General features: G+C 42.9%; 1 protein-coding gene across 2 annotated transcripts in view; it reads right to left on the reverse strand.

The window, feature by feature from the left end:
- The window catches only part of znf407 (zinc finger protein 407), a 213775-nt gene that overhangs the window by 123645 nt on the left and 76208 nt on the right, over window positions 1–13922 (reverse strand). For both annotated transcript variants that reach the window (XM_015949454.3, XM_054740645.2), the window contains exon 5: window positions 9143–9217. In XM_015949454.3, the coding sequence (XP_015804940.3) occupies window positions 9143–9217 (75 nt within the window). The remainder of the gene's footprint in view (window positions 1–9142; window positions 9218–13922) is intronic.

The raw sequence follows: 13922 nt of genomic DNA on the forward strand, positions 1-13922 counted from the left end.
ACACACACACACGCACGCTGGCTGCTGGTTTCCGTGTGACATGACCCCCACCTGCTCCGTGTGGTCCATATTGCCACCATGCTGGCTCCAGGCATGGTTCTTCCGCCCCCGCTCCCCCAGACTGGATGGTCTCAGCCCTCTGTGCCGGGGCAATATGGTCGCGCTGCATTGCATGCTGGGTCACGGCTGCAAGCCCAAAGAACAGCACTGCAAAGCCAGATGTCCGCTCAGCTGAACTCTGTGCACGGCCCGACAACACGCAGCACCGTGTGCGTTTATCAGTGGTGCTCTAGTGGATTTCTCACATTCTAAACTCCTTTTTTAACTTAATAAATAACTAAGCAAAGACTTAAACAGGCCAAGTTTAAAGCTACATCAAAGAACATTTAAATTGTTTACATTTAAATGCACAAACAGTCCCTTTTTCATGTGTTTGTCACTGCAGCTTTCTCCCATCTCCAGTTAGTGAGTCACCACACCTGCGCGGCGTGCATCATGCTAGCTATTTCTGGATCTGCGTTCATGCCTTATCACCTGGTTTTCTGCTTCCTTCCATGGGATGTTAGCACCAGCTTACGTAGCTCAGACATACTGTAATGTTGTACGTCTTTTTTTTTAAAGGAAAGAAAAGAAAAACAACAGCTGCAGGTATCAGGCTCTCTGCTCTCCCTCCTACTTTTAAACAAATATATCTTTCTTCTGGCTTGTCAGCACTCCACTTCTAAGAGTGATGAGTGTATTAGCTGGAGAAGTTTATTATTACAAGCGTGAAAATGGCCGACATTTTAATAATTACCTATGAAAACAGGTATGTGAGACAGGTCAGTTGTCTTTCCGCCGCCTGTTTTTAGAGCACTAATTACACGCAATTGAGTCAAGGTTGCTGCTGTCAGTCAGGCTCTCGACCCGTGGCCTTTACACAAGCGTGTTTGTTTAGGTGCCTGCAGGCCCCACGTTACAGAAAAGCATTTGACACCAAGATATGGAGGAGAAATGACATTACTGTGAAAAAGAAAAGAAAAGTAGAGTTTTTTTTTATGTTAAAGAAGCTAAATCACTATATTTATAGCGGGATCTTCCTTAAAAGAATTGTTGTTCATGATTATGTTCCCAAGCTCCTCCTCGGGGGGTGTTATTCTCTACTGCTGTGATTCATCCTCCTTTTATAATCAAGACAACTCCATTGTTCTTTTAAGGAAAAAAGATAGAACCAGCACTTCTGACTCAATCAAAATTAATAGAAGCAAATTCCGGAACTTTTGCGACTTCTTCCCTCCCTCAGTTTCCACCTCAGACTACACAAATAAGAATAAGCTGATGGAAAATGCGCAAAATATTAATCCTAACAACAGCTTATTATAATTTCCAGGTGTAGCGCAAAACATTACGATACACCCACTTCACACACACACACACACAAAGGAGGCCAGTGGTTGTAAACTTGTGAGGATGTGTGTTCTTCATAGGAACACTTGTACGTGACAGCACGCGCACACACACACACACACACACACACACACACACACACACACACACACACACACACACAGGCAGATAAAAGGACAAAAAGCCCCTCATCTGTGCTCAGCGCCTGCAGTGAGGAGTGGTGGTGTGACTGAAACAAAGACCCAGTTGTGTCACTTCCTAACAGTTCAGCTCTATCTCTCTCTTCCTCTCTTTCACCCAGAACCTGTCAGATAGTCCGAGTTTGTCGTCTCACCCTTCCTCCCCTTCAATTCATCTTTCCTCCTCCCTCCTCCCTCCTCTGGGGTTAGAACATAAGGGACTAATGTTAGCTTTTTATTTAAAGTCAGAATAAGGCAGCAGCAGCCACTGGTGTCCAGGACTCATTAGTGGGGAGTGATTGCATTAGACACGGTGTCCTGATTTCGTACAGGTATAGCAAAAACTATGTGACAGAAAAATAATCTCACGTATTAAGTGCTTTTAAAGAAGGTTTTTCAGTTTTAAAGGATATTGTCATTTTTTCCCTAAAAACATCTAAAAGAAACAAACTTTTTCAATTAACAGATTTTGAAGCTTTTAAGCCAAAGGAAGTTCTGCAGGAGTTTACTGGAGCATCTTCACTTCCACTTCCAGAGAACAACCTTCTCAATCAGCTAATGATGTCTTTTCAGCCTCTTTAATGCCCATCTGAGCGAATATCAGGGTTTTCTAAGTATATAAAAAGTATAAGTATATAAAAATCTGTTTGAAAACATAACTTCAGAAACTGGCAATAGGAGTCGACGCCTGGAAATAAATACATGAGCCTATAGATCCAGTCATTTACATGATGGAGTAAGGCAGGAATACTGCAACCAGCCACTAGGGGACATTGTTTTGTTCGGCTTCTACTTTTACATCATGTTCCTTTGTTTGGGAGTTTCGAAAATAGAAAAAGAAAAATACTAAGTTCTTGCAAATTCTGCCACCAGAGTTTAGCTAAATAATAAAATGTTTGACAGAATGAAAAACATAAAAAACTTAAAATAAGATGGTCTCTACAAAACTCAAGCAGCATCTTCTGGCTGCTTCAAACTGATCTAAAACATCATCATCACTGAATTAGGCATTCATATTGAATCAAAACAAGCAACCATGCTGTTAAAGCTAAAAAAAGATCCATTTTTTGTTTAGCTTTTTTATTATTTTTTATTTTTTTGCTTTACAATTATTTATTTAACTGACAAAATACAAATCAATTTAACCTAATCCCAAAGTGTAGATGGCGTGATTGAGGATTGTTCACCATTAACAACAACTTTGGGTGGGGGTCATAAGGTTTTGGTTGACTTCCTAAACCAGTATTGTTCAAATATTATTATTATTATTAGTAGTAGTAGTAGTAGTAGTAGTAGTAGTAGTAGTAGTAGTAGTAGTAGTAATCATTATTATTATTATTATTATTATTATTATTATTGACAGCAGTTTTCGGATGTCAACCTTTCAACACCCATTCCATTGGGACTCCATCCTCTTTACAGAATCCTGCCCAGAATAACTTGGAGGTAAACCATTTGGTTGAGTGGAGCCTAGTGAAAGAAGGTAGCCAGGCCTGTTCTTCCTCCTCCTCCTCCTCCTCCTCTCTGCCTTTGACTAACAGATCTCCCAAGTGTTCTAAAAATACCTGGTGAACAAGGCTGTAGAGATGGTGATGAAACTGCCTCTCTGACACTGTCCCACTGCAATCCATCTCTCCACCGCCTGCCAGCCAGCATATGTTTGCAATTGGCTCCCCCCAACAACCCCCATTGCCTCTCAACTCACCACCCCTCCCCAAACTGGTCCCCGGTTGCCTGTTCGGATACACACACTCACCCTCACTAACACACACCAACACACACATGCACGAACAATTCCCCATCCGCTCCCTCTCCCTGTCTCTCCTTCTCCCTCAGTAACCGTCCAAGTCTTCAGGTCTGGGCTTTCAAAACCAGTGCAGTTATCAATCACTGAGTCGGCTCTGTCAAGTCAGCCCAAACGTGCACGCACACACACACACACACACACACACACACACACACTTCCTCTTTCCCTCCATTTCCTTCTTTTCTTTCTTTCATCTCCCCTCCCTGCCCGTCTCTTTGTCAACCTATCTCTCCATCTCCCTTACCCTTCCTCCTCACTCCTCCATCCTGCGTCCTCTGCCACCTCTCTTACACTTGCCCAAATTTGTTCCACTTAATAAGCCCTCCCCAATGACCTTGTGCTAATTAAGCTGCACTGTGTTGGAAATATGATGGTTAATTAATGATGAGATAAATTCTGTCTGCAGGACTGTCAGAAAAATGATGACACCGTGTTTTACAGGTTTAAATAGAACAAACCTTGTGGCTGTCCTCCCTGTAAGTATGTGTGACTCGGAGTGTGTGTGTGTGTGTGTGTGTGTGTGTGTGTGTGTGTGTGTGTGTGTGTGTGTGTGTGGGTGTGTGTGTGTGTGCGCGCATCTGCTCGAATGTCTGTGTCTGCACATATTTAAGAGAGAGAGAGAGAGAGAGAGAGAGAGAGAGAGAGAGAGAGAGCAAAAGCCATGAACAAAAAAGAGGTAAAACGGAGATTTGTGTGATGGCGGGTTGCAGGAAGGAGGGAAGACTATCTTTCAGCATATGTAACATGTAGATGACGTAGTAAGCTCAGTCTGCATTTATCGTTTAACTTGGCTTAATTAAACACTTTTAGGTAACACACACACACACACCTCACAGCTTCTTTATCTCCAAGTATTTTTTGTAAGAATCATGAATGTGTGCTCTGTGACTTTTGTTTTTGTTTTGATTTCTTTGCAAAAGAAGATGCATAGAAGTAAAATCTCACAGATCAAAAGCATGACACAGTGAGAACTAAAGGCAGTTTACTAGCATTCCTCTTGGTGCAATCAAGCCCACCAACCCTTAAAACACGCCAGACCAAATAAGCAACAATCCAAAATAAAGCCGGCATAGACATGAATACACAGGCCGATTTATTAAGATAGCTGTAGAGTTCAGCATCAGTGCAATTTAGTAATGAAGAAATTGAAGATAATTGAATTAGTCGTGGTGGGCATAGGCTGCTGCAGTGAGCTTACAGGACTTACTTCATTTCTTATGATGTTAAATTCATAAACATGAAATATAGAATTTAGTGTAAGCTGAATAAATAATAGATGGATAATCGGAGGTTGCCCAGCGCGCTGAGCGAAGGGATCAACAGTTTTTATGTTATCCATTGGCCTCACTGGTCAGACCATGCTGCCAGAATAAATAAGTTTAACTGCAGATTTCACAGCAGAGGAACTGCTCTCTGGGAGATCTCTGGGTGAAACTACATCAGCCCATCTGCCAAAATCTCACTGAATCAGGCGTGCAAAGATTTTGTTCACCCAGGTATCTTAACTTTCACAAAAAGTTGTTTTGCAGTATTTTTGATGTGTTCATTAGACTAGTTTTGACACTCTTACACTTTTTTATTTATTGTAAAAGAAAAAATAAAACCGTCCACTCCCAGGAATGTGCAATAGTCATTATAGCCAATAAAAGGCCTTCTCAAAGGTTGAATTTTAGTTTCTACAGAACAATGTGTGGAGTTTTTGCCAGGCCTGTGGATCTGAACCCCATCTGAACAGGCTGGGATCTTCTACTTCAACAAGATGCAAAAGCTAAAGAGTCCTCTGCAGACTGATCCAGTAGAACCTTAGGACATCATTTTGACATTAGTCAGAGACTTAAAACATGAACACTGTCTGGACACAAGTTGTTTACTAAGAGAAAGTTCAGTATTAAAGAGTGGATTAACCAGCGATGTCCCAGTAGCTGCAGTATAAGAATCAATGTGTCTGCTTTAGTCTCAACATCTTCTATGCTCAATATCAAAATCTTATAGAATATGTCAGCAGTTAAGAGTTTGTGTTGTGAGCCAATATCTGTAAAACTATCTTATTTAAAGCCCTTTTTTGTGTGTTTGTTGAGCTGTGGTGCCATCTTGAATGGAGCAGATTCCTAAACGTAAAGGAGACATTACATATACATTTTCAAAAAAGAGATGAAATAGTCATGCAGGTTATACAAAACATGTTCTGGAAGGTTTTCCTACAGAATCCCTCTCACATAAAGCAATCTCACCAATTCTATGCTTGACATTTTTAGTACCTTCCAGAATGAGCCATTTCCGGGCTAATAAGCTACTGCTGGGCACGCCCACCCACCCCTTGATTGGCTACCATGAGGTGAGGAGCTCAGATATCCAGGAGCGACTCAGAGTAGAGATACTGCTCCTCCGGCGTAAACAGGTGAAAGGGGGCATTATGCTAATTTTCCTTATTGTGGCATCACAAACAGGGACTTTTTAAACAGTTTGATTTAGACACATAATTCCTGACAAACACTGACAAATCGAATGGATGATTTTTATTCATGTTTGGAGTGTTTATAGAGGTAGTGATGGCCCACCAGGCAGCAAAAAAGGATGTAAAAGGAGAATTTTGCAAAATATTTCCCTTTAAATGAAAAGAATATGTGCTGGGCATCACATTGTGTTCCTGTATTCCCCTTCCTGTCTCACTCCTTGTCTTTTTAGAATTCTCCCTGCCCTGGGTTCCAGTCTCTTTAACTCCCGATAACTTCCTTCACCCAGACTCCCAGTTTCATATTTAGTTTTCTATGTCTTAGATTTAGTTCTGTAACTCTTCAGGTCATTGGTTATTTACTTTAGTTCTTCAGTGTCTTTAGTCCTACAGGTTTAGGTTCGTTTTTTGTGCAGTAGTTTTTTGTCTTAGAGGTTTTATGATGAAGGCCCTGTCCACACGTAGCCAGGGATCTGCCAAAACGTAGATATTTTCCTACGTTTTGGCCTGTCATCCACACGAAAACGGAGTTTTTTCACACGAAAACGGATCTTTTTAAAAACTCCGGCCAAAGTGAAGATCTGCGTTTTCTCCGTTTTGGGTGTCTGCGTGTGGACGGACAAAACCGGAGTTTTAAGGTCCGCAACGTCACTTTCCACAACAAAAAAATGCTGACATCACGTGTGCGATCTGTGTTTACACTAGCCGACAGCATGGATGCCCTCAGAGCTGCGCTCGCTTTATCAATTGTCCAAGCGCTTTTTGTTTGTTTGTTTTTGCAAGCAGAATTACTGCTCCTTGCGGAAGGCCACAGACGAAGGACGAGGTTAAGAACAGGGGAAGTACTGCCGCCTACAGGTCTGGCATGTCCTTAACAACGTATTTATCCGGGTACGTGTGGACAGAGTTTGTTTTTAAACGAGGTGGTGTGGATGCAAGTTTTTGGAGGGGCGGATATTCGTTTTTAAAAAACCCGGCTACGTGTGGACTAGGGCTTAGTTTCCTCCTCTACTTTGTTTTGCCTCCCGATTTAGTTAATTAGTCTCACCTGTCTTCCATCAGCTCTCACTTCCCACGCACCTGCTTGTGATCTCTTGATCACTGCTACCTGTGTTAAAACCCTGTCTTGTCTCTCAGTATTTGTTGCGTGTGTCTGCGTGAGTGTCACAACTGTTGCGTGTCTGTTGCCTCCCGAGTTTCTAGTTTTGAGTGTCCCCCCTGAGAGTTTTTCGAGTTTTGTTTTACCTCTGCATCTTTTCCCCCTGAGCCATGGACTACCTGACTGCTCAGAAATAAAGACTTTGTTTTTTCATTACACCATCTCCCTGTGTCTTCTGGGTTCCTGCACTTGGGTCCAACCACCCCCTGATCATGACAATGGGAAGGATTGATACACCCATTGCATCTAAGTATCTGAAATTGAGCGAGTTACAGTCATTTATGCATCTGCTAATGTCAGCTGTCAAACTGTGGTGGCAGTCCTGAACTGGGTTGACTCAACAAGTAATTTACCTGTTGTTGGACAAAGATAAATGCTTATAGGATACAAGTAACAGAAAACTAAGTTGGGTCTGTTTTTGTATTTCATGATCAAAGTTGATACATATACAGAAAAACAGCACAACACACTATTTATGTCTCAGTTTGTCATTTCCATCTCACCATTGTCTTGTGAGATCCCAAGATTTACATGAGTTTTAACCCTTTGATGCATGAATTATGAAATCTTCAACCATGATTTTTTTAACAATTTTTTTTCATTCATCTTTAGGTGTGAATGAAACAAATTTCAACAAATATTTTTTGTGAAATTTTATAATTTACACATAATTTATTACATGTCCACCTCAGTGGACAGCGTGTATTCTGAACATGAAATATGTTGGCTTGACTTACTGAAGTCCAAATTGAGGGGCTCACATGCAATAAAGTCTTCAACAGCTGTGCTTAATAGCAAAAATAAATAAATAACAATTTTGAGTACCTGTCCACTGTAGTGACCATTATGCATCAAAGGGTTAAAAACATGCAGCCCGTGAAGGCTAAACACTCGTCAGGTAATTTCTAATTTCATGCTTAAAAAAAACATGTTAGATTAGCTCAATGTTGCAATCTCATACTATTACACCATTTTAATCTTCAGTGTAGACTCATTTGTTCTTAAAGATCTCACAGCCAGCGGTTTGCACAGATTTTATTCCACCGCTGCACATCACCTATCAAACAATGCTGGTTTAAACTTTATTATTCTGATCATCTCTGCTCCATCATGAACTCTAGAAGTGGATCAGAGACAAAACAATGGTGGCTTAACTCAGACTGACCTTCCTGTCGCTGTTACAGGTGATCACAGAGGTGTGCAAAGCAAAGCACACGTAGATCAGGGATTGAAGGCATAATCTGAAAGGGGGCAATGATTATTATAATAAACCAGAATACGGAACTCAACATTCAATAGGTCAATAAAGGTCAAGGTAACAAAAACGAGGATGAAACAGACTTGTAGTGGTGGAGGATATCAGGGGTTTGTTTCCATTTAACCCAGATGAGCACATGACAGCAGGAATTTAGTTGATAATGTCTCGTCTGGCTGGCGTGCTTACTTCCATCTCTGAGGCCACTTGTCAAAAGTATCAATTTGGTTGTGGAGTAACGAAAAAGCAGGTCTGTTTCTATTTCAGCAGCTCGCTTGACAGATTGAGAGGTGCTTAACGTCTCATTTTGGCTTCACACACACACACACACACACACACACACACACACACACACACACACACACACACACACACACACACACACACACACACACACACACACACACACACACACACTGACAGCAGGGCTCTAGTTCTGAAAGACAGGACCAAATGAGAGATGCAACACACACACACAGAAACACACACTTGCATACGCATACATAAACACTACTAGAAACATCATTCATCCCTAATTCAAGAGGCAGAGCAGAAAGTAAGATGAGGGAGAGTGCGAGATAAAGTTTGACAGAGAAAAAGTGATGTAAGCAAGAGAGGGAGACAGACAGCAGACAGCCATTTAACTCATTAGGGAAAGAGAGACCATCTCAGCTCATATCTAGCTTGAAATTTAAAAGCTAGGGATTATTTTGCTTGAAAGCTTGCAGAGTTTCCTCCAGTCAGTAAGAAATGATTGGAAAATACTCTTTATTGTTAGAAAAGCCGACTAAACCAAACCAAACTTGTTTACGTCCCCTATAAATACTCATTAAATCTTCAGAAAAGTGAACAGTGGTTCAGAATGCAGATTAGGGTTTATAAGGAATGCATGCGTTTGATTTACCTTTCCTTCCTCTGCCCGACTCCATGTTTTCCCAGCAGGTGGGTATTCAGGTGCTTCTTCATCACAAAGGCCCATCTGCAAAACAAACAGAGTTACCAGCAAGATGTTATCAAACTAGGCTGATCAAAGACAGACACAGGTGTGAAAGATGAAACAAGATCACTCAGCACCCAGGTCAATCAGGAACTGTTAGAAAGAGATTTAGTTTCCTTATTGCAAGGCAGACGGGGTGGAGCACGAGCTTCTATGATAGAAGATTAACTGTAAAACCTATGTAACGAGCTGGGTAAAGGTCACTTTTACCACCCCCTAGTGGACACTTTTAGTGTCCCTAGTAGAACCAAAAATTAAACTTTTTAACACCTTGATTTAACAGCTGAAATGTCTCCCAACCTTCCTTAGTTACAGGAGCGGTTCATCGCTAAATGAAACATATCAGCTGCTCATGATCTAAACGTGCTGGAAGCAGACTGCTGCGCCAGGTATGTCAGCTCCATTTTTTCTGAGTCCAATAGGTGGCATTCCGCCAGTCTGAAGTTGCAAATGCGGTATTCTGACCACAGAGGGCAAAAGGCGTCTGAGTGACATTGCGTTAACTCTGTAAAGTGTCATCTTAGCACATTCTGGTTCAAGAGAGAACAAAAAGAAAGAAGAAAATATGAAAAAGTTGCAAAGAACAGCTTTAATACCTTTCTCACTGATACGCAGGTGTGCCCCGTTCTGGCTAACATTTGAACATTAAAACAGCTGGTATCCCTTGAAATATCACCCCATCTTGTGATTATACAAGATGGAATTTTGCCGTTTCAGTGAAATCTTGAAGGCACATACAACACAATCGCTCACACTTCTGCAAGATGCTGAGCAATCTGTTGGCTTTTCAAAACAGTGTTTTGATTCTCTGCTACTCTCACATGAAAGCGACAGTCACAGCCTGTTTGATAAGGTTGGCTACCTGCAGTTACAGTCTTGAAAAGGGTTGACTTGAAAAAGTTAATCAGTTGCTCATAAATAGAGCCTGAAAATAAGAGGTTTTGCTTCTGACCACACCCAACCACACGGGCGAAAAAATCAGCTGAGGGCGATAAAACGAGGCCTTCCAGCGATGAGTGTGTTTACTTAACTGACACCTCTTTAGTTAAACATCAGGAAACCCATACCACATGCTATGCAACCCCAGCATGTCCACGTGCAAAGATTTAAACACACATGCATCAGCGGTGCACGCCATAGCACGCACACACTCAAAAGCACCAGGGCACCCTTGCATGACAGCGACCACAACGCCCCGACTCTGTAGAGGGCTCTGAGTTTCCCGCGTCTCCAGAACAGCTTATGAAAACATAATGAATGGATGACAGGACTAACTACTCTGACATCCAACCAGTGTTTTCATCCCCTGGCCTTTTCATTTAGCGCACATCACTTCCCATTATTGTGCAACCGAGAGACAATGACCACATCTGAAAGCCAAGGATGGAGCAACATGAAAGCGACCGAGGGATTTGAACCAGCAGTCGTGCGGTTGGCACCGCCACTGCACAGGCTCGTCTCCTCCCTTGTGCTGCTCCTCCCTTTCCTCCATCTCTGGATGCCCCCGCCACACACACACACACACGCACACACACATGCACACGCACACACACACACACACACACACACACACACACACACACACACACACACACACAGACACACATTTCCCAGTCAACATTGTTCTATTTTCTCTTTGGCGAACTCGTATGAGTGTTTTTGAAGTTTTCATTTTCACTCAGTGGTCAGGGTTTTGTGAAGCAAAAGGATAATTATTGCACCATTTATGTTTCCTCCCTTTATGCCAACACCCCTTCTGACAACTGGAGACACACACACACACACACACACACACACACACACACACACACACACACACACACACACAAGCATCAGCATCCTCCATCCCGTCATAGCCCCAGAGTTGCGTCCGTCATGGAGGCCCCCGAGGCCGACTCCAACTACCACCACCGTATACATATTCAAACATGTTCCACTGTTTTCCCTCATTATCGTCACTCCAGACTTTCTCAATCCTCTCTAACTCAATCCATCCACCCATCCGGAATGTTGCCTTAGAGTTAAACTGGAAGCGAGCGTGCGATTGGATCTGGTTCATTCCAGTCAGGGAGACAACTCAGATCAAAATGTGGAGCTCCTTTGGCCTCTTTAAAGTGCCTTTGACTGATGCCATCATGTATAAGTTAACAAACAGCATAATTAAGATGTTTCTAAGAGGCTGCAAACGAGGAAGGGGTGCATTGAAGATTAGTCGATGCATTTGAGAGAAAAGCACGGCCTTGAAACACTTCATGGATGCTTGTTTAAGTCGTCGTGTTTAGACGTGAAGAAAAAGGAGCTTGCAAACATTTCTGTTAATTATGTATTACAGCTGTCCTTCATAAACCTAATTACAGAGTGCTGAAAGGCAACAGGGGCCATTTGCATATGCGCATGAAAGACAAGACATATGCAAAATATGGTTTTAATTAGCATTCTTTGATAGCGAGGGGTACAAATCAAACTGGCATGTTGTGAGATTCTCATCTCAGCCTTTTTTACTGGATTATTCTCAGAGTGGCACCAGCTCAAGCTGGTTAATGCCCTGTGGAGGCACCTGACACTGCACACACACACACACACACGGGCGCACATGCATGCGCATGCACAGGAAGAAGTTTTAGAATTCACAGACATGCACAACCCTAAATAACCGTGCATGAATGGAAAAATAAAAACCCAATATGCACACAAAGGCTGATAACACACATTCACAATTAGTTCTTCACTGTGTGATTATCTTATACACTCAAGGCATCACACACACACCAACGTTGATAGAAATACAGACAAATGGTTATCCTTCCTCATGGAAAAAACAACACCTAATGCATGCACACACACACACACACACACACACACACACACACACTTACGCACACACAAACACGCAGAGAGAGCCCATATCTAAATGTTAAGGGGGCAAATCCATTTGTTTAAAGCAGTGTGTAATCAGCCCCCCTGCCCAAGGTGTGTGTGTGTGTGTGTGTGTGTGTGTGTGTGTGTGTGTGTGTGTGTGTGTGTGTGTGTGTGTGTGTGTGTTTGTGTGTGTGTGTGTATTCTCTGCCATCCAGGTCAAGGCCCCAGCTTGTCGTCCTGCTGCCTTGGGCTGCATCATCAGCCCAAACCATCAGCCTTGATGGTTATTGTAACAAAGGGATACTTTAACATGCCATTCATCCATATCAATTCTCTTCCCCCTCATGAATTGAACTAATAAGGCTGTGCCTCTGCCCTCCAGGGATGCTCATAATATCCATTGCAGACATGGAAAAAGGAAAAAAAGAAAAGGAAAAGAAAGACAGAGGCTCTGGTGTTTCACGTTCGACTTTCCCCTCAGACTAATCGGCGCGCCACAGCTCGTTAGGTCCGTGACGTGCCGGAGCTTTACCGATAAGCAGGGGAGACACGGCTCAATTACCCACAGTTACAATCTTTCTCTTCGTCTTCCCTCCCGTCGCTTGATGATGAAGAGATAACATGTCAATATTTGATACAAACAACTTCATTTGCCTAATGCTGTTCCTGGATAGGCCCGTCTGCAGGTCCGGAAGACATGAAGGATCTAAGAAAAGGCCTGAAGGCTAACCGTAGTACCACTCCCCCAAATCCTGCATGCCCATTCAGATGTGCACAAGGCAGGCTGGGATAGGGATAGGTCAAATATGGCACACCTTACCAAACTTTTCTAGAGTTTACTCCTACTGGATTGTTGGAGTCGGCCTCGCAAATCTTTGGCACAAGTCATCAGTTGAATGTCTTCCAAAGGTCTTAAAAGGAGCTAAAAGTTATTATCACACACAAGAATGGGCAAGACAAATGGAATATTAATGTAATTATCACTAATACATAATTATTCTCATCTAAAGATGTAGCCTTGCTGTCTACATGCCTTTCCAGTTAAGACTGGGCTGGCCAAACCCCCTCCACAGCAGGGAAATGAAATGGAAACACCTAAATCAGAGTTATGTCCTCAAAACACTTTTATGAGCAGAGATAATCAGACAGAAAGCTAGTGAACAAAGGTTAGGCACAAATTTCCCTTTCCCGTTTTTCCACCCTTCATACACACCGGACATCTGTTTTGTCTGGTTTTGTTGAAGCCAGCAGCGAGTGTGTAAATAAAAAAGAGCTAAGGTAAGAAATTAAACCAAAGTCAAAGAAACATCTGTAGTTTTTCTGAGCTTAAAGCGATCAGCCCGAACCGAGTGAGTCTGCTGAAGAATGTAAGGGAGGAGGAGCAGCTCGGAGGGGTGGGGGTGGGGGGTTATGAGCTCTGAAGTTATGAGACTGTTTCAGCTCTTTTGGATGAATGCGCACACACACACACACACACACACACACACACACACAGACGCTGCAGTGGTCCGCCGGGCCCCAAAGAAATGAGCGCACGTGGGCTCATCTAGCCTCCTGCGCCAGTCCTAATGATGGCCCCCACCTGCTGCTTTAATGTCACAGCTGGATCGGCCTCCATCCTTCACTGGCTCTGACTGTCATCAGCAGCAGGTAGCTCCCCTCTGCCTACTGCCACCTCCATCTCGTCTGCCATCTCAGATTCCTTCATCTTCTACCCTCACCTCCATCTTCTGCTTCTCCTACCACTCGTCTCAACGTAACCTCACTGCATCCATCTCCCAACACACCCCTGTTCCCACCTCGCTTCACTCCCGCTGCCCATTTCTGT

The sequence above is a fragment of the Nothobranchius furzeri genome, chromosome 5 (genome assembly GCF_043380555.1).
Source record: "Nothobranchius furzeri strain GRZ-AD chromosome 5, NfurGRZ-RIMD1, whole genome shotgun sequence".
NCBI lineage: Eukaryota > Metazoa > Chordata > Actinopteri > Cyprinodontiformes > Nothobranchiidae > Nothobranchius > Nothobranchius furzeri.